General features: G+C 29.5%; 2 protein-coding genes across 2 annotated transcripts in view; both read right to left on the bottom strand.

Annotated features, from left to right (window-relative positions):
• Positions 1-783: 783 nt before the first annotated feature.
• LOC124420238 (calcium-binding protein P-like) lies at positions 784-3,385 on the bottom strand. The gene is made up of 2 exons (XM_046952496.1): positions 1,389-3,385; positions 784-1,275 (listed from the first exon to the last, which is right to left on the bottom strand). The coding sequence occupies exons 1-2, from the start codon at positions 1,392-1,394 to the stop codon at positions 784-786; spliced, it is 498 nt and encodes a 165-aa protein (XP_046808452.1). The 5' UTR covers positions 1,395-3,385.
• Positions 3,386-6,191: 2,806 nt separating this feature from the next.
• LOC124421340 overlaps positions 6,192-20,969 on the bottom strand; it is a 33,701-nt gene continuing 18,923 nt past the window's right edge. The window contains exons 2-6 of the mRNA XM_046956367.1: positions 7,221-7,366; positions 7,089-7,139; positions 6,724-6,905; positions 6,502-6,655; positions 6,192-6,413 (exon numbers count right to left, since the gene is read on the bottom strand). Coding sequence (XP_046812323.1) covers positions 6,280-6,413; positions 6,502-6,655; positions 6,724-6,905; positions 7,089-7,139; positions 7,221-7,326 — 627 coding nt within the window. The 5' untranslated portion in view covers positions 7,327-7,366 and the 3' untranslated portion in view covers positions 6,192-6,279. The remainder of the gene's footprint in view (positions 6,414-6,501; positions 6,656-6,723; positions 6,906-7,088; positions 7,140-7,220; positions 7,367-20,969) is intronic.

The following is a 20,969-nucleotide window of genomic DNA, read 5'->3' as shown; positions in this document are numbered from 1 at the left end:
GTCTAATAGAATTATTGAAGATTCGGATCTCGCCGATATCTGGGGTCCTCTAAAAACTGATTTCAACAGACAGACAGACAGACAGACAGACGGACATGGCTTAATCGCCTTCGCTATCTATAAGGATCCAGAATATATGTACTTTATAGGGTCGGAAAATTATATTAAAGAAATTACAAACGGAATGACAAACTTATATATACCCTTCTCACGAAGGTGAAGGGTATAATTATAAAAATAAATAATAAAAAATGTGGGAAAATTTCAGAATAATAAATAGAAATGTCGTTACCCAGCAAACACAGGGGGTTCATGTAAAGTCGAGAAAGATTGTAAATCAAACTATTTTTAAATTTTAAAACTCTAAATCGAATGTAAACGTTGAATCAATTTCTCTTTTTAAAGAACCGTTAATATTTAATATTAAATAAAATTAATAACATTTTTCAAACGTTTGATTTTGTGTTTGCTGAGTTATTTCAAATATGGGGAATATACTAATACTACCATAAGTTGTTCTACTACTACATTCAGACGACTTAGGTTTTTGACAACAGACTTAGGTCCTTGACAGCAGAGTTTCCGCTCTATATACTCTATGGCTAGAACCCTCAAAAATAACGATCAAAAATATATTGAAAAAAAAAACACAAATTATATTTAAAAAACTTCATAAAAATACAACACAAAAAACAATTTAAACTTATATCTAAAAAAACAACATAAAAACAACTCAAACACAATATATAAAAGAAAAAAAAAACAAAAACAAAACATGTGTATTTAGCTTTCGTTGGGTTTTGATGTCGATGGGTTTGCTGGGGGTGTTGCTAGGGCTGTTACAGGTGCTGTTACAGTTGCTGGTGGTGGGGCTGCCGGCTGGCTGCTGAGTAGCCGGGTTGCTGGCCGGATAGCCGGGTTGCTGGGCCGGATAGCCGGGTTGCTTGGCCGGATAACCGGGCTGTTGGGCTGGATAGCCGGTTGTTGGGCTGGGTAGCCATGTTGCTGAGCCTGGTAGCCCTGTTGCTGTGCCGGGTAGCCCTGTTGCTGGGCCAGGTAGCCTTGTTGCTGGGCTGGGTAGACCTGTTGCTGGGCTGGGTAGACCTGTTGCTGGGCTGGGTAGACCTGTTGCTGGGCCGGTGGGCCTGAGTATCCTGTATAATGACCCGGTTGCTGGGCCGGAGTAGCCAGATAGCCCGGATGTATCGGCCGAATATTGGACTTCTTAAAATTGACTTTAATGGCCATGTTACAATATGGGCACTTGTTGATGCACTGAAGAAATAATTAAAAAAAAAGAAATATATAAAAACTAAATTCCAAACTCTAAATTTGAAATAAGATTTCTAAGAAATCTTCGTTCAAATTAAGAGCAATAAAGTACTTACCGCCATCTTCAAATGATTTAAATGGAATGAAGTCTATTCGCGCAAGTACATAACCATTCTATTCTAAAAATAACTTGGCATTACTTTTTACAAGGTTGTATTTTTGTAAAAGTCGAACATCATGATGGAAAAGTCGACTTACAAAGAAAATGTATTCCCTACCATTAACAAATTTTATTTGATAACATTATTTAGTACTAAATATTTTGTAAGCAGGCATCACTGTTAAATTTTTATTTCATGGCTGAATTTTGTGCTTGTTGGAGAGGTAAGCAAATGTTTGGTTTAATTTATTATTTATTAACTTTTTATTTATTTCCAGAGATCATTGGCGCTGGAAGAATAGGACGGGCAAGAAAAATATTAATAAGAACTTGTGAGTAGCATTTCTTATATCGTCATATGAAATCCAAAAAGCCCTTGACAAATTTTTCTGGAGAAGCGAAAAGTCGATTTTGTTTTGTTTGTAACTTTTTGGATTTCATATGACTTTTTGAGTTTTCTATAATATTCGACCTAGAAACATAAAATTAAGCATGTATAGAAGCTATTAAAGGCCACTTTTTGGCAATTTTTGGTTCATTAACTGGTACTTTTTGATTTTTTTTAATAATATTAAACCTAGAAACATTAAGTATGTAGAACCCGGAGTAAATAAGAACTAAATGCCTGCACAAGACAACAATAAGGCGACAATTTGTAAAAAAACACGAATTTTTTTTTAACAAATTGTTGTTGTCTTGTTCAGGCCTTTAATAAGAACCTATATAGGGGACAATTTGGTACTTTTTAGTTCTTTAACTGGTACTTTTTGAGATTTCTATAATATTGAATCTAGAAACATAAAATTAAGCACGTATAGCCCGTAGAACCTAATAAAGGCCACCAGTTGGTACTTTTCCATTCATTAAGTGGTACTTTTCGATTTTTTAATAATATTGAACCTAGAAACATGTATATAAGTATGTAGATCCCGGAGTAAATAAGAACCTATAAACATTTTAGTATTTTTTGTTCTATTATATTAAACCCAGAAACATAAATTAAGAATGTAGAGGACCTATTAAAGGCAACTCTTTTGTACTTTTTTTTAATAATATTAAACCTAGAAACATGAATTTAGCCCTTAAATGCATAGCGCACATGAATTTAAATTAACGTAATTCTAACAAATTTAGAGTAAATGTGGAAAAAAACGTTCAAATTAATTTAGACAGTATAGCGGTTCATATAAATAGCATTATGGCACCTTTCCGAATTGAATCAGTCATCAGTAAGGCATCAAAGTATCGTTTGTGTTGAAAAAAGTAAAAATATTAAAAAAACGTAGAACAATCTAAAAAATCAAAAAGTCGGACATTTTTTCCAAATTTATATAAATTTTATTGATTTTTAAATTTTACTTTTTTAACAATATTTACTACTTTAACAACTTGTAAGACTTTTTTAACGACTATTTTTTAAACCTTTTAATCATTAAATATTATATACGTTATTTTTTCTTTGCAGGGAATTTTGATGTGCCTCCAGATTTAATGTATGTTTATTTTTATATTTATTTTTATATATTATTATTAATATGAAAAATCCATTAAATGTGGTGAATTAAAAATCCAAGATGAATGTCATGGTCATTTACAATCATGTGTGATTTATTATAATTCATTTAATTATGAAAAAAAGTTTTTTATTTTTAAGTATTATGCTAAGTTTTTCAAAATAAATAAATAAATTAATAATTAATATATTGCTGTCTTTTTTATTATTGTTTTTTTTTCTTTTAGGGAATAATGAATTTTAGAATAAGTTATTTAGATATATTTAATGTTATTAAAGACTTTTCATGTTTGGAAAATTTGAGTAGTTATTCAAAACAAAATGAAAAGTTCTTTCGAACTGTTATAGATTCTTTGAATAAAAAAAGAAGTAAATGTAACAAAATTCCAAACGCATATCTACTATTGCCAAACGTATTTTAAAAAGTAGAAATGAGGTAACTGATGTTAGAATGTCAGAAAATATAAAAAATTTACATTCTGAAGGTAACAGTATAGAAATTAGAAATGCGGTTGCTACTGATTTAATATCAGAAAATATAGAAAGTTCGTATTTAGAAAATGATGAAAAAAAGCTTTTGGAAAGCATAAATTACTTAGAATTGGAAAGTTTTCCAATGGAGCAAAATTATATATCTGCTTTGCTGTCTGACTCTGAAAGTTTAGAAACAGCAAATACAAATTTAAATGAAACAAAAAATATCAACAGTCATTCTTCGGTTAATAGAATTATTAGTGTTGAGGATTTTGTTTCCCACAATGATGTTGTAAATGAAATTGAAAATGTTGTTGATTTCAAAAATACATCTAATAAAACAGAGTTGGAATTAATGTTGAATACCATTTTAGACGCTAAATTAAATAAAAATCTTAATGAAGTCCCACATGATTCATTTAAAAAATTGTGTGAAGGTTTCGTTCAAGAATTTAGTTTAATAGCTTGCGATTTAAAAAATTCGATGGAAAAAATTATAATTTTGAATGAATTTTCCTCTAGTAATGAATCCAACCTAAATGAAATTAAAGCTTATTTAAAAGAAATTTTAAATGAGCTTCAATCTGAAAAAAAACTGCATAAGGAAGAAATTTCTGTAGGAACTGTACAGTGTTATAAAGAGCAGGATTGTTCCATAAAAAAACAGTGTAAAAATAATAGAAGGGATGTAACCCTTGGACCATTTGAAATAACAGGAGATTCCACAAATAAATCAGATTTTTTAAAATATAGAAAAAGTCCTAATCCAAAAGAAAAATGCAATAGAAATGTAATACGTACAAAATCAAAAAGTACAAAACCTAAACGACTATTTAAGAATAATATTTTCGATTGTTCTTTTCTTGTTAGTTTAAAAACTGTAAATAATGAGTATATGGATAAAATTACGAAAAAAAAGCTTCTCGAAGATTTGATAAGAGAAGAATATTTAAAGTATAATAATGTTTGTATTTTATGTTTCTACAACATAAAGTTTTGTTTTGAAAAAACATTAATATATGCATATTGTAAATTTAACGATTGCACTACCTTTCGATTTGACGTAACTTCTCAAGGAAATGTAACCGTTTATAGAACAAATGAGTTACATCATGCAGAAGATGAAATTCACGTTGGTCAAATGAGAGGTGTAAAAAGACATGTATTTAAAAGTAAAATAAAAGAAGATGTGCCATATTTGTTTAAACAAAAACAAATATTGGTAGCTTTAGACGATATTGCGGAAAAAGGAAATTTTCAAAATATCCAAAATTTAGAAACTTTTTGAAAATTAAAATCTGAGGCCAATGTGGCGAAATATTATGATAGAGATCCATTTGTTGCTCTTTATTTGATGCAAATGGGCCCCTATAAGAATTATATTCATAGACTTGCTTCTCCCTTTACAGTTTATACATGGGAAAGATATACGTTTGAGACAATATCATCCAATATTGAAATCCTTAAAGATTCGAATTTTACATTGCATATCGATGCTTCAGGTGAAAGCGTGAAAACTTTAGCATGTGCTCACAAAAGAATTCTAAGTTATAAAATAGTTATACGAATCAGAAAACTGAAAAAAATTCTGCCTATTGCAGAAGCAATTCTTTCAGGACACTCAAAAAAAGAAATTTCGAATTATATAGATTACTTAAAATCAAATTTGAAAGAGTATGGTGTGAAATTTCAGTTCAAACCGCCAAAAATTAAAAGAGTCTGTACTGATGTCAGCGCAGCATTATATGGAGCTGTGTTGCAAAGCTTTAACAACCAAAATATGGTAGAGTATCTGAATACTTGTGCAAAATTTCTAAATGATTTCGAATTGAATCCCAAAATTAAACCCAATTTTGTTATATTGCAATGGTGTAAATGTCATTATATTCACATCATGTGCAAGGATTTGGACGCTAGATTGGGTAGAAATCATGTGTTAAGGCCTTTATTAAAGAATGCCTTCATAGCAGCATATAATTTCACTACTATTAAAGAGTGTCAAGAATGGTTTAAACATATCTTCATTGTTTTACTTACGCCATATAAATGTCATAATTTGGAAAAAAGCCTTAAAGTATTGACACAATTTTTAATAAAAGAAGAAGAAAATAAGAAAAACAGAAAAAAGAACTATATTATTTCAGAAAATGAAAAAATAGATCCATTAGAATCTATTGCGGCTAGTAGTCCATTCCGAAAAATGTTTCTTACAATCTATAATGAAGTTGAAACCGATATTAAAAATATAAATATGGGTCATGAACTAAATAAATATCGTAATGATCAAATTTGTACGTATATATTAAACAAATACTGCCCCAGCAAAAACTTTCATTACCAAGTAATGAGTTAAAATGCTAAAATAATTACTATTCACTACTTATACATTGGCATTTTCACTCATTATTTTAACATGGTGATGTCATTGGAGGCAAGTACTTACAACTTAAGCTTACAAGTAGTGACTTAAATAAGGTATTACTTTGATGTCACCAAAATGACTAATTACATGTAAGGACATAATAATTTCTTCATCGTAATGAATTAAAGAAGTCATAGTTAGTAATAACTAAATGAACTAGTTACTTTAAATGTCACCAATCACTATTGAAATGTAAGTTCCAAAATATGTAGTTCTAATAAAATGGATTTTATTTTGAATCAAAAGGTTTATTTATATTCATATATACAAATGTAAAACAATTAACATAAAACATAAAAAACTTAATCAAAGAGCAAAAAACTAAATTAAATGTTAAGAGTTCTTTTACATTTCATCTAAAAATATTTTACAATATGGGTTTTAAACATTTGCATTGAACATCGTGAATATTTAATATTAATTAAAACTTTAATATTTTTAGTTGTTCTCAGTACTTGTGGCATTTTTTCTTTTCAAGCTGGCATTTTTAAAATGGCGATTTTTGATATCCTTGATGGCTTTTCTCATATCATCTTCAAAAGTATGAAGATCATTAGGGTTTACGGTGGCGTCTAAAATATAAAAAGTAAGATTATAATTGAATTATTTGTTAATGAATTGAGAAAAGTAATCAAGGAAAAAGCTATTGATCATACTTACGTAAAAAAACATCCATTATCTTAGAATAATTGTAAAGTCTCTTTTTTGTGTGGCTACCGTGCAAATTGTAATTAGTTATTAAATTGGGACTTAAAACCAATTTTAAATTTTTTCTTAAACCAGATTTACCAACGATGCTTTTTACCGCATGAATCTAAATGAAAGAGATACATACATATAAATGGTTTTATTTATATTATTTAAAAATTTAAAAATACGTACCATTCCACTTTTATTTTCATCATTTATGTAATTTTCCCAATCTTGTAATGCATCATCGGTTTCTATTGGAAAACGCTCTAAATGTTTTGGATTGTTCCAAAGAGAAGTTATTGTTGATTTGAGTGCCACAGTTTGTTCCGCCAAAATGTTTCCAACATTTAGATTTTGATTAACAATTTTATCTGAAAAAACATAAATATTGACAAGTAAGAGTGTTATATTGGATTATAGCGAATTTTATATACCCAACATTAAAATATTGTAATTTTCAAATGCTGGGCTGATTTTGCCTATTTCGTTTAGGCCGTTTAGGTGTTATAAACGGAATGTCAAAATCAATATATGTATATTGGTATTTAACTTACCAATAAGATGATTTTGATTTGTTGATTCACTTTTGTTTTGTATGATGTGTGCTAAATTAATAAATTTTAAAGTTATTATTTAATATTCTTGATAAGTAATTGTTAAAATATAAATAGCTCTCATATACTAACCTTTAATTTCTTTCACTTCTTCTTGAATATTAGTTACTTTTGATAATATATCGGCCAGTATACCATCAGTTGTTTCATTTAGTTTTAATTTCTTTTGTTTTGACATTTTTATAATTTGATAAAATATTTTCAGCAACCGTGTAGTTCTGGAATTAATACAAATCCATTATTACAAGGAAGTTGCACAACTTTTGCAAGAATGTCTTTTAAATTATATGTTCCTTCTTCAGTCAATATATTTTGTGCAAAAACTATATCGAGATAAGTCGAATTCAATGGGGAGTTGAAAAAATTCTCAACATTTAAAAAGCTTTTGGCAACAAATAAGTCTTTGTTTAAAATCCGTGTTATTTTTAAAAATAGTTTGTTCTTCATTAAGCAGACATTGTCTGGAGAGCAGCTTGAAAAATATCCTTTAGAATTAACAAAAGCTTTTATATTACCATTTTTGAATTTGAAGCCTTGAAATGGCACTGGGAGAATAATAGAATCTTCATAAAACATATTATGTAATTGTTGAGTTAAATGCTTTGGCATTTTTATACCCTTCACTTTCGTGAGAAGGGTATATATAAGTTTGTCATTCCGTTTGTAATTTCTATAATATAATTTTCAGACCCTATAAAGTATATATATTCTTGATCCTTATAGATAGCGGAGTCGATTAAGCCATGTCCGTCTGTCTGTCTGTCTGTTGAAATCAGTTTTTAGAGGACCCCAGATATCGGCGATGTCTGAATCTTCAATAATTCTATTAGACATGCTTTCGAGAAGATCGCTATTTAAAATCAGTAAAATCGGTCGGTAAATAACGGAGATATGAGCAAAAATCCGAGACAACCTCTGAAAATTTCATCAAAAAATTGTTAAAAAAGCAACAAAAACACTGTACATAGAAAAATATGTACACGTGGGTGTAGATGTATTTGGTTTTATTCAGCTGTGTATTTTTTTGTATGTTTGGAATTCAAACATACAAAGTATACACAGCAAAAAAATATGATTTGCATTTTTTGTTAAAATAAAATAATTTTCCCTTTTGTTTTGCAAATATATTTTTTGATGAATAGAAAAAAGTATTTAAAACGTTTTCAATTATATGAGAGTAGATTGTGAGTTATTGTACAATAATTTTTATGCAAATTTAAAACTTTTTTGAAATTTAAAACTAACACAAATTTTTTCCAAGTGCTTTTTAAAACAATTTTTTTTACGATAAACAAAAACAAAATCTACGTCTCGTCAATGTTTACCAGCAATGAATCAGAGGTCGAAGTCGACCGGCTTCGAGTCGGAGCTTAGCCGCCGCCGAACTATATTTAGTTGCTTGAGCCGCCGCCGAAACATTCGGCTTAAATCGACTCAAATTTTTTTAATGTTTTTATTAACTAGACTGTAAGATCAATTATGTTTAAAATACACTATGGTGAAGGGTAAATAAGATTCGGCACAGCTGAATATAGCACTCTTACTTGTTAAACTTCTTTTTATTTTATACATATAACTTTCAAAACTGTAGGCTGAAAATGAATCCAATTTGCCAAATTCTTGTACACAATCTACAAGGTGTAACAAATTGTGAACATTATAAGTTACACTCAATCTGCCGTAAATTACTGGAAATGTTTCCACAATTTCCTTGATCATGCATTCGGCTTTTTCAATATTTGCTTTGTCAACAGAAGTTATTAAAATTCTATAAGCACAATGTATTAACAGAAAATGGTCATAAATCTCGCTTGGAACATTATCTTTTAAAACCACGATACCCGTGTATAACACGAATTGCCTAAATTCGGTGGCTTTCCATCGTGAAATCTCGGATAAACTTCTCGGCTTTCTGGAGAATTAACGTGGTATATGATCACTTAATGTAACAAGATTCTCTGATATTAATTGGATTGAAGATTGTGATACCGGGTTAATAGTCTTTTTGTTTATCAAAGACGTCAATATTTTCTTAGTTAAACCAAGATCAATGAGGTGCATTGAGTCAATTAGGAATTGAGACACCATTTTAATACCTAGAGTTTCTAGTTTCATTTGGAACTCTAAATGCATTGGTTGATGAAAATCTTTGAATGTTCGAAGTTGAAAATCTACATCACTTCTTTTTTCACCAACACTTGTTAAAAACGTGTTTACATTATCTATTCTTGATCCAATCTGTATACATCTAGGACATCCAATCAGAGACATATGTCCTTTGATTCCACATATAAAAGCTTTTGCTGGAGCGTCACAGATGAATGCTCGTATTTTAACTTTAAGCTTTTTTCCATTATATTCAAATCCTTCTTCCTTCAATTCCATGAATTCAGAAACAAAATCATGCAAATAGCAATTAACATCTACTGGTTTCTGTTTGCCAACATAACAACCTATCAGAAAAACACTACACTCTGGAATATTTACCAAACGGCCTAATATTGGCCATAAACCAATAGCTGAGCTTTTAAAGATAGGCAATCCATCAATGCCAATGTCAATTGAAACTTCTTCTATTTTCCGTTTTTCTAATAACCATGTTATTTTTCCGAGTTGTTTCTTCAGACCAATATGTATATATTTTCCGGGAGATGTTGTTCGTTCGTTGCATTGATCATTTTTACCTAAAAGGCCCTGAACTGAACTAGGTACACTTAAATTCTCGGATTTCAATATTTTTAGTAAATGTTGAGTACACTCGACTGTTGGTTTGTGCACAATGATCCAATCTTTTAATTTTTGAGCCAATGTTTCAGCAGAATGCAATGGAGATATTGTAGATAGTTCAAGATCATAAGAATCAGAAGAGTCAGTACAGTTTTCTGTTTCATTAGGCAATAAAGAGGAGTCATTTGAAACAGTAGCAATGGGCGTAATAATATGGGGTGCATTTAAAAATTTTAAAATATCTTCTTTTTGTTTTTTAACATTTCTTTTAAATTGTCGTTTACTGAGCATAATTGAACAATTGAACTTACTTTATTTATATGTATTTGCGAATCTTCACTTGGTATATTTCTTTTATTTTATTAATTACACTATATTTTATTTTTTAATTTTTTTAATATTTTAATATTAAAATTTTTGTCACAACACGTAATTTTCTCAGGATACTTTTCAAAAATAATTTTTAAATTCTTTATAAAATTATATTTTTTTAAAAAAAACATGGCATAGCCGAGCAAGTTAAATAAAGGACTTTTTATAACACTATTTTATAATCCAGCAAAAACAGATTACATATGGACCATATGCATGGAATGAAATATATTGATGTGGTAAAATTTTTCATATATAGCCAAGTATGAAGTCAATATATAATCAATATATTTATAACAAGACATATGACAGTTTTTAGCTAGATGAGGAAATAATATTTAGAGTTTTTTTTTAATTTAAGGATTGTATTGCTTTTATATTTTCAATTTGAATCTACTACTCATGTAACCGAATAAACAACTATCCTTAACTTATTAGTATTAATTTTTATGTTAATTTACATAAATAATACTGAGTTTTTACAATTCTTTTGAGCGAATTTTGTTAGCACCATTTTCATTACAAATCTTGGTACATACAGTATAAGTAAGTACTTATACATCAGAATAAAAGTAAGTAATTACTAGATAACTTCTAAGTAATTCAAATGGTATGTTGTAGTCATTACAATGTAAGTACTTATGTAATGACTTGCCATTACCAAGTTTTTGCTGGGGCGCTTTTATTGTTCTTTGGACAAATGTTATGGGTATTCACGTTGATCCATCAGGAGAACATATAAGCAATGCTCCAGTAGAATTTACCTACTTTTTGCAAAAAAATATAATTTTACCTGAAAAATCTGTGAGAGCCGATGTCTTTGTTAATACAATGAGAATAAGCTATTTAAGTTCTTTAAAAGAACTACGTTATAAATACAAGATGTTTGGTATAATGGACAAAGAAATTGAGGATACACTCACAAGTTTAAATGAATATAATGTAGTTGATGTTCAAAGCTCACAACGAAAAGAACATTCATATATTACCTCAACACCTATTGAAAAAAAAATAGATAACTCTCAAGCTTTAAGTGTTGAGTTAATAGAAACGGATCATAGTTATTCAAAACATAGTTTTGAATCTGATCCCGAAGAGCAATGGGGAAAAACAGACCCAAAGAAAAAGAAAAATATTCGACCTAAAATGTTGCTTGCTGCGAAGGAAAGCAAAAAAATTTCAAATATTCTTAAAAATATTGAAAAACCTAAAAAAACTTCTATAAAAAAGAACAAAATAAAATCAAAATTTGGAAAAACATTGATTAAGAGAGAATCGTTCTTTCTTTTCAAATTTGATTTACTTTTTTCTGAAATTAATAATACCACAGATACAATTAATATGGGGTATTATGATTATTTAGAAACATCCGATTGGGATTCATTAAACAATATGGAACAATTAACAAATTTCGTTTTAGACGCTTGCCTTTTAGCGGTAATAAAAGAAAGTAGATTAATTGATTGCTATTGTTTACCTTGTCAGACTAATAATATACAGTTTGACAAGTTGAATTTATATATACAAAATCAACCTGAATTAATATTTATACCTATTTTGTGTTCAGGTCATTACACTTTATGTGTTCTTAAATTCTCTTCACATGAATTTATATATGTAAATTCATTACCAAGTGAAGGTGAAGGAAAACGGCTTTATAATTGTTTTATAAGCACGTTTGAAAATAACAAAAGTTTATGGCAATACCGACCAATACTGGAAAGAGATTTGCAAAATGATGGTTCTAGTTGTGGAATATTTGTTTTAATGTATGCTTCTAAAATTCTAAAAAATGAACCTTTAATAAAATTAAATCAACCAAATATTTTTAGAAATGATATGAAAAAATTGTTGTTGAAGCATCAAGGTGACAAAACAAGATTTTGTTGCCATTGTGGAGGTTTTAACAGAAAAAATGAGGATATTTGTGTATGCAATGACTGCGAATATTATATTTGTTCAAATTGCGCACATAAACATAAGAATAGTGAATCTGATCGTTGCAAAATTATTGAACAAAATATATTGTCAATATAGATATTAAACGAATTAATAATTATTATGTAAATATTAAATTTTATAAAGAGGTTAACCGTCTTATTGATAACTTGTATAAATCTATTATTCACATAAATAGTCATATGTACATATATTGTAGCAATATCTGTGATAACAATGCAATGCAATTGTAAACAAATATGGTATTTAGGCCTATTGGGGATGCCAGCCATATTAAATAATTGGCAACGCACATCGCATAGTACCTCATGGGTTGTGTGGAAAACTATGTATTTTTTCTGGAGTTTTTCTATTCTATTTCTATTTTTTGCAACTTATTTAGATTATTTCAACTGTTTTAACTGAAACAAGTAAGAGAGCTATATACACCCTTCACAATAGTGTATTTAAAAAATATAAATTTTATAAAATTCCCAACAGAAAATTTATAGCTTACTACATTGATATTGTGTTGCTTATTTTGTATTCGAAAGTGCTTACAAACTTACACACACTCTGGCTTACTTTACACAGGGTATGGCCGCTTGAAAATGACACACTAACTGATATACTTGGTTTGCGATATTGTGTGTAGATTATACTTTTTTAATAATATACTTGTGTATGGAAAAGTAGCTATTCCTACATTCTTCCCGATATACCTAGTAAGTAAAATTGTTTCTACAGCACCTTCCTAGCTGGAACACAAGTATATCAAAAAATCTCTACAACAACTTTCTATTTAAAATACATGTGTATTAAGAAGTATCTAAATATGTATGTTTTTTTAAAAAATGCTACCCAAATACATGTTTCTACAAATTCATTCATAAGCATAAGGCCACTCCAATCATTACTAGATCATGTTCCTAATTTTAAGCAACAAATGTTGCTTAAAATTCATCTAAACATTGAAAAAATGTTGATCCAAAAAATATTTTTCGATAAATGAAAAATTTTTTGTTGATTAAATTACAGCACACTTGATTTTTTTATATTATAATTTTCTGTTCTCATATACAATGTTAATCACTCGTATATTAAAATGTAATGCAGAAAAAATTTTGTGAGTGATTTTGTCCAAAAACAGTTTTTTGAAAATTTTGTTCGGAGGCCTATCTGTAAACATGAAAACTAAATATGAGGAAATGTAGGCCGGACCACCCTACCTTATGGTCCAAAAACAAATTGAATGATTTTGTCCAAAAACAGTTTTTTGAAAATTTTGTTCCGATGCCTATCTGTAAACGTGAAAACTAAATATGAGGAAATGTTGGCCGGACCTCCCTCTATAGATCCCCATATTACGATTTTTGGCACAAAGTAAAAATTGGACCCTTATGATCAAAAAATATTTTTTTCTTATTATTTTTAACAATTGTAAGTTATTTTGAACAATAACAAAATTAAAATCAAATATTACTTTTTGGCTCTAACTTATAAATGTATTTATTTATGATTATATTTAATAATTGTTAGTTTTTGTTTTAAATAATTTTAGTTCACATATAAAGTTTGTTGAAAATATATGAAAAGTTTGTTAAAAGCCGAAAATCCTCTCCTATGTTCAAAAAAAGAAGAAGAGTGGATATTCAGTGTAAATTGACGTACAACACATAATTATATATGAATTTTGTACTAAATTTATGTACAATAACTTGGCAGCACTGAAAATTGTGTCTGCAAAGCCGAAAACACTCAATTTTCGTCTGCACATATTTCTCAGAGAGGATTTTTATTTATTCTCTCTGCAAAATGAGTGAAAAACAAAAAAGTTTGCCACAAAGTTTGTTAACTTCACGGGTATGAAAAATTAATACACACTTTTTCTCTACATCAATAAATATTTATTTTAAAGCCCCTTCACACTAGCACACTAGTAGTATGATCTGTCAAAATTTTATGTAGATATGTAATTAAACCTTACTACATTGAGTAAAATAAAATCTTAAGTATTAATATTTTTTATTGCTTTGTTGCTAGTTTTAAAGGCAATTTTTTACTACTCAAAACCAAAGAATTTTTAAAAGGTAGAAAATGTGTGGTTTTGGTAAATTTTGTGAAAGTTGTTCTCAATTATATAGCTTGAATGTAGATTTTAATTTCGACATATTAATTTCAGGAGTAAAAAGCAAAGGCAATATGAATTGATCTATAGATTTAATATTATAAATCATTTAAAATCTCAGGCAACGCCGGGTACAAAATGCTAGTGGATAACATAATAGAATGTAAGTGTTTATTTTATCTAAAATAACTTTAAAAATAATTTTGCTATTACTTTGGTCGTTGTATTATTATTTTTTCAGTTTCAGTCTTTTGGTACCGTCAACAAAAACGTTTAATGTTTCAAATGGAAAGAATATGAACTAGATTTACCATACGAGACTCTCATCGAAGCTTTTTTTATGGATGGAAACACAGTAGCCGCCTGTGAAGAAGAATTGATGGAAAAATATCAAACAAGCCTTAAAATTCAGCTGTTGTTTTTAATTTCTTGTACAATATTAGAACCAACAGAAATCGTGATTTATTTTGATGGCATAAAATATCGAATGTATTCTTCATTAAATGCAATTGATATCTGTTTCAAAATATTTTTTAGAATATCCAAAAGGATCTTTGTTAGTTTATTCAAAAGCACTTATATAAAATTTCCACAAATATTGATTGTAGTAGTAACAAAGTTAATACATTAATTTAAATTTGAAATTGTTTTATTGTTACTTAATTTTCTAAGAATAATTTGTTTATGTTTGATTTCCATTAATTTTGCATTAACATTAAATTAAAAAAAATTAATTTAATGTAAAAATTATTGCATTAACATTAAATTTCTAAAATTTAATGCATTAAATTTCCATTAACATTAAATAGTTTTGAATTTAATGCATTAATTTTAATTAACATTAAATATTTTTGAAATTAATGCATTTATTTTGCACTAACATTAAATATATCTTAATTTAGTGCATTAATTTTACATTAGCGTTAAATAAGCAATAAAATTAATGCATTAATATTCCATTAACATTAATATATATAAAAATTGATAAACATAAATAAAAACACAGCACAAAAGACCTCGATCTAACTAAATACAACTAAAATTAAATAGGTTAAAGTCCTTTCTAATAACTCCTATATTCCATTCAAACTTGTGTGTTTTAAATATGATATTTATATAAGATTCCACAGACAAAATAAACTAAAAAAGAATATCTGGGAATATGTATTATTAAGTATAGGACTTATTAGAAAGGACTTTAACAAATTAAACTAAAAAAGGAAAATCGTTTTTGGAATATACATTAGAGTGTATCGAAAAAAATTTTTTTTAAATTTATTTACAATACAAAAATTGCATCCTACTCCCTATCTTAACAAAAGAAATATCATTTTATTCAGAATTCTATTAATTAATAACGTAAATCACGTAGGTACATAAAAAATAAACATTTTAGTTTACAAAAATCTATGAAAAATTAAAGTGTTTTGCTAAATTTTATAAAAATGTTTTTATGCTTTTTCCATACAACTACTTGCATGTTTATTTTTTAACAATTTTCAAAAATGTTTATACTAATTTTTATAAAATGTGATAAATTTACTTTATGATGAATTAACCATTCTTTTAATATTTTTATTTATTTTTAGAGATTGGAGAATGAATATTTTTCAGATTTTGGAGAATGATCCCATATATCAGAAGTCGGGCATGGAATGTTACGTCTAATTTAAAAATCGTGAAATGTAGCTACAGCCAAGCCAGAAATATTCATATATCATATGTAACGATCGGATTAAAATGACGACGTAATATATAAAAAACAAAAAACTTATATTCGTAATTTCTCAATAAGGTACGAATGTGATATAGATTTTATTTCTATGTTCACTGGTTAAAAAGGTACATAATGTTCAAAAAGTACCAAAATACAGTTTCTACCGATTTACTCCTAAAATGAACATCATTTCCAAAAATACCAGGTACCTGTCAGCTTATTTTTTAAATAAACAACGATAAGTGTAACGTTTTTATTGAATCTCTTTTAGTTTAGGAGATATTAAGTTACCAAATTACCCTTTTTACCAATTAAAAATTTGAATTTCCAAAAATCACTCCCAAAAATACATTTCAAAATATCAGTCAGTAACGCAACTCTTTTAAATATTTAGATAGAAGATATATAAGAACTATATGTAACTTTTTAAATAGTAAAAATAAATTACACGAATTTAGAGAAATTGCTCAAATATACTTTACGGTTTATAATTTATATAAACATTGACTCAGATAGTGAAAGAAAATGTTCACTGGGATTTAGTATTAACTAAAATAGGGTAGAAAAAATGAAGAAAAATTCTTCATTACGAATAAAAATTTTATTAACGAGAACTAGATAAATTGAAGAAATTTCTTTAAAACAACTAAAAAAATAACTATCTCAATTAGTTATAATGAATAAAAAATATTAGTTAATTTAACCAAAATTTCTTCATAATTACCACACCTAAACAACAAAACGATATAAGAAAATATGAATAACTCATTCCTTAATTAAGATATTTATACAAAATTTGCGCAAATTAACGAACAAATATGTATTCTGGAATACAATTTTAGCTGGCTGTATAATAACATTTTTTTTCATATTTACACCCCATTTTGCAGTATTTAGGTAAATTTTAGGTTCTGTGTAGAACTCTTTACTTAATTAAATTATTTTTACAGAATTTCCTTAAGTCGAAACACCATCATCCTTTCAAGTACTTTACCAAATACTGGAAAGAGGCTGATGCCCCGATAAACGTCAACACGAGCATGCTTCCAAGCCTCAGGAAAGTAGCCCTCACTAACACACTTCCCAAAGGCCAACTTCAGATATTCCGGTATGGCCTTCCAGATGCTTTTACACATCTCTCCAGTCATACCATCAAAACCTGGCGACTTCCTACTCCTGACCCTACAGACACTGTCAACGATTTCCGAGCTTTCCAAGACAGGAGGAGCAGGCATTACCCCAGGAGGTGAATAACCCGCACCCTCTTCCCTTGGAAAGAAAACCCCTAACAACAAGTCCATGCAATCCCCCCATGTTGACAATACATTATCGCCAACATGGAGGCATCCCAAATCCTCGCGACTGCCCCTTCCCCTGCAAATATGATAAACCGCACCACAGGGGTCATTCCCGTTGTCCCGTACGAAGTCACTCCACTCCTCCTGTTTTACCTTAACAATCTTGTCCTTATACGTACGTAAAGCAGAACGATAGTCAGCAGTACGCTGAACTAGGTCTTCAGCGTTAGTACATCTGGTCCTCTGGAATCGCTCCCGGAGACGCCTGACGAACAATTGCATCTGATCCAGCTCACGGGTCCACCACTTCACCTTGCTGCATCTAGTCTCACGACGTCGACTCAACAAAGTATCGTTAGTGTGTGGTCATCTATCGTCAGTTCCCTTAAAGTCCTTAATCGGCATCTCTGAGGCCACTGATCTAAAGAATACCGCGTACAAGTCCCAGTCCACGTCACGACACCCCCAAGTACGAGTCAGGTCTGTCTCAACAGTCCGTCTTCAAAGAGAAACCCCAATCTCAATGAGACTGTGATTACTCACACCCCAGTCACTACAAAACCTCCACCTAAAGTCGAAAGAAGTCAATGCCACTCCGTTCGCTGCTGTAACGTCAATGTTACAGCAGCGAACGGAGTGACCCCCAGAGTGATTACTGGATAACTACTCGCAAGGAGTAGCACCCTCCATCCAGGAAAACATACATAACACCCGGCAACCCCCTGATATGATCACCCGAAATATATGGCTCCTGCCCGCTGGCAGTTAAGCTGCAAAATTAAAATCCTGCTTGTAGCCATTTTAGTGTCTTGCGTTCACTCTCGCCACCAACGAACTGTAAACAGGACAATACATCGAATGCATATAATGAGCAGCTGACAAGCCCTTAAAGGCACAATTCATACAATGGATCGCATTCGAACAGCGGGCCATACCTTTGCCAGTATGTCCGCAAAGCCGGCAAACCTCGTCCTTAAAACTCCAGTTCCTAACGATATGGTCAAAGCCAACACAACGGTTGCAAGATGGCACAGCATCCTGCGGACGAACTATTAAACTAAACCATTTAATGTAACGGCGTCCAACATTCAACAATAAAAGCTGTTCATAGCATAAAGCTACTCCATAAATTCGTCCACAGACAGCTTAAAATGAGCGAGCTGGACCACAACTCTATGGCCCAGTTTTTGGCTCACGGACATCTCCAAGCCAACCTTCAAAATCGCAGCAACCTTTTCCCGCTCAGCCACCGATGGAGTATTAATAACGGCTACACCACCACGAGTCGGACCCCTAATGTGGGGCCAACCTCCGTGACCACCTTCTCAACCACCTGTTCAGTAGGAACACCCTCCCCCTTAACCATTACAGACCATGTCTCCGGTTTAGGTACCACCGGTGGAGTAACTACAACCTTCGAAACAGCAGCAGGGGCCACCGAAGCAACAGCAGAAGCTGCAACCTGAGCCTGAGATGGCTTCAAGCTCCCCAGATGAAAGTCCGTCCTTTTTCCTCCAAAATGTCCAGATGTATATTGAAGTAATTTATGCAATATTTGTAAATCTATTTCTATATTTACCTAGACAAACAATATTTTACATTTAATTCATATGGGAGATGTATTTTTATTTTATAAATGGTTTATAAATTAGATTTTGTATGAAACTTTTGTTTTATAAACTTTTTATAAATAAAAAAATTTGTTTATGTTCCTTAGTAAATCTTTTCTAAAACCTTGTTAAATGTTTATAAAAATAAAAAAAATTTCATGAAAAATGCAATTTGTTGTTGTTTATAAACTTTTTATAAATAAAAAAAATTTGTTTATGTTCCTTAGTAAATCTTTTCTAAAACCTTGTTAAATGTTTATGAAAATAAAAAAATTTCATGAAAAATGCAATTTGTTGTTGTTTTTGTCAATTAAAGATGACGAACTTATTCAAATGAGCGAAAAAAAAATTGTTCAGAAACGTAGTATTTTAGAAAAAAAAATTATTAAAAATCGGTTATTAAGTATTGCACTAATGTTTGTCTATCTAGTGATATATAAGACATCATGGTATTAATTAAAATTTTAATATAACCAATTAGTCCATTGTTTTTTGCAAAACATTAATTTGAATGTAAACAAAACAGTGAACAGTAACATCTCATATATCAATGTTTATGGCTTGTTGCTATACTGAAATAATGTACTTTATTTAATTACATGAAATATAAGCTTTTAAAATTCTCACTTTTATTCCTAAAGAGCTATTTTAGAGGTATATAAAAATATCTGTATAGTTCTAACTACAAACAATTAATTTGCTAGGAATATGGTCGAAAACATTTTTTTTAATTTATTTACAATACAAAAATTGCATCCTACTCCCTATCATAACAAAAGAATAATAATTTTATTCAGCATTTAATTCTAATAATTAATAACAAAATCACGTAGGTACATAAAAACAAGATATTCGGCTGTGCCGAATCTTATATACCCTTCACCATAGTGTATTTTAAACATATTATCTTTTTAAAATTTTTTTCCGACTACATTATTATTACACCAAAAGCAAAACAAAATTAACAACAAGAACACTAAACGATATAAAAAACAAAATACACCAGGAATCTAAACCAGCAGACATCTAAACATACATAATTGTTCAATTCACAATCAAGTTGTATATTGTATCTACTAAAGTGTAGTAACAGTGATTTTGAACAGATTTTTGTAGCAAGTCATAAGTTTATGTTCACAATAAAAGAACAATCAAAACAAACAATGTCAAAAGTAAAAAAACAAATAATATTAAACTAATTAAACGAGCAAAATAAATCAAATTAATTTCTTTTTATGTATTTAAAATTCTATTATTTTCATTATTCCACATTTTAAACTAATAGATAAACAGTTTTTAATAAAATTTTATTTTTGTTTTGGTAAACAGCTGTTTGTTTGTAATTTCTGTGTTACCACTTTATCGTTTTTTATTCCAAATTCGATTGGATTTTTTATTTATATGCTGAAATAAACAATTGACAACACAGAATTTTCTTACGAAATTCGAAAAGCATATGAAAAATTGTCGTAGAGTTGTATAGAACTTTTGCATAGAAAATACCAACAACATTGTTATGACTATTGTAGCAGCTGCTGACATACAATTGAATTGAACAAATGAAAAACAAAATAAACAACGCAATAACACCAACCTACACCCAAATATACGAACAGAATTCACAAAGCATGAAAAAATATTACATTTTTTTATGAAATTTTCAGAGGTTGTCTCGGATTTTTGCTCATATCTCCGTTATTTACCGACCGATTTTGCTGATTTTAAATAGCGATCTTCTCGAAAGCATGTCTAACAAAATTATTGAAGATTCGGATCTCGCCGATATCTAGGATCTTCTAAAAACTGATTTCAACAGACAGACGGACAGGGCTTAATCGACTCCGTTATCTATAAGGATCCAGAACAGACGTCGGCGCTAGTATTGTTCTGAATACGAAGATTTTTTGCAGTTTACATATATACAGCACGATCGTATACGAACTTCTCAAGAAGAGCGTCAAAAAATACTAATATTTTATTTAGTTGCTTGGCAGCATTCAACAAAGTAGGTTGATGTCGCTTTGTTTTAGA

This window comes from Lucilia cuprina, chromosome X (assembly GCF_022045245.1).
Source record: "Lucilia cuprina isolate Lc7/37 chromosome X, ASM2204524v1, whole genome shotgun sequence".
Lineage (NCBI taxonomy): Eukaryota > Metazoa > Arthropoda > Insecta > Diptera > Calliphoridae > Lucilia > Lucilia cuprina.
This window is presented reverse-complemented; position numbering and strand designations above follow the sequence as displayed.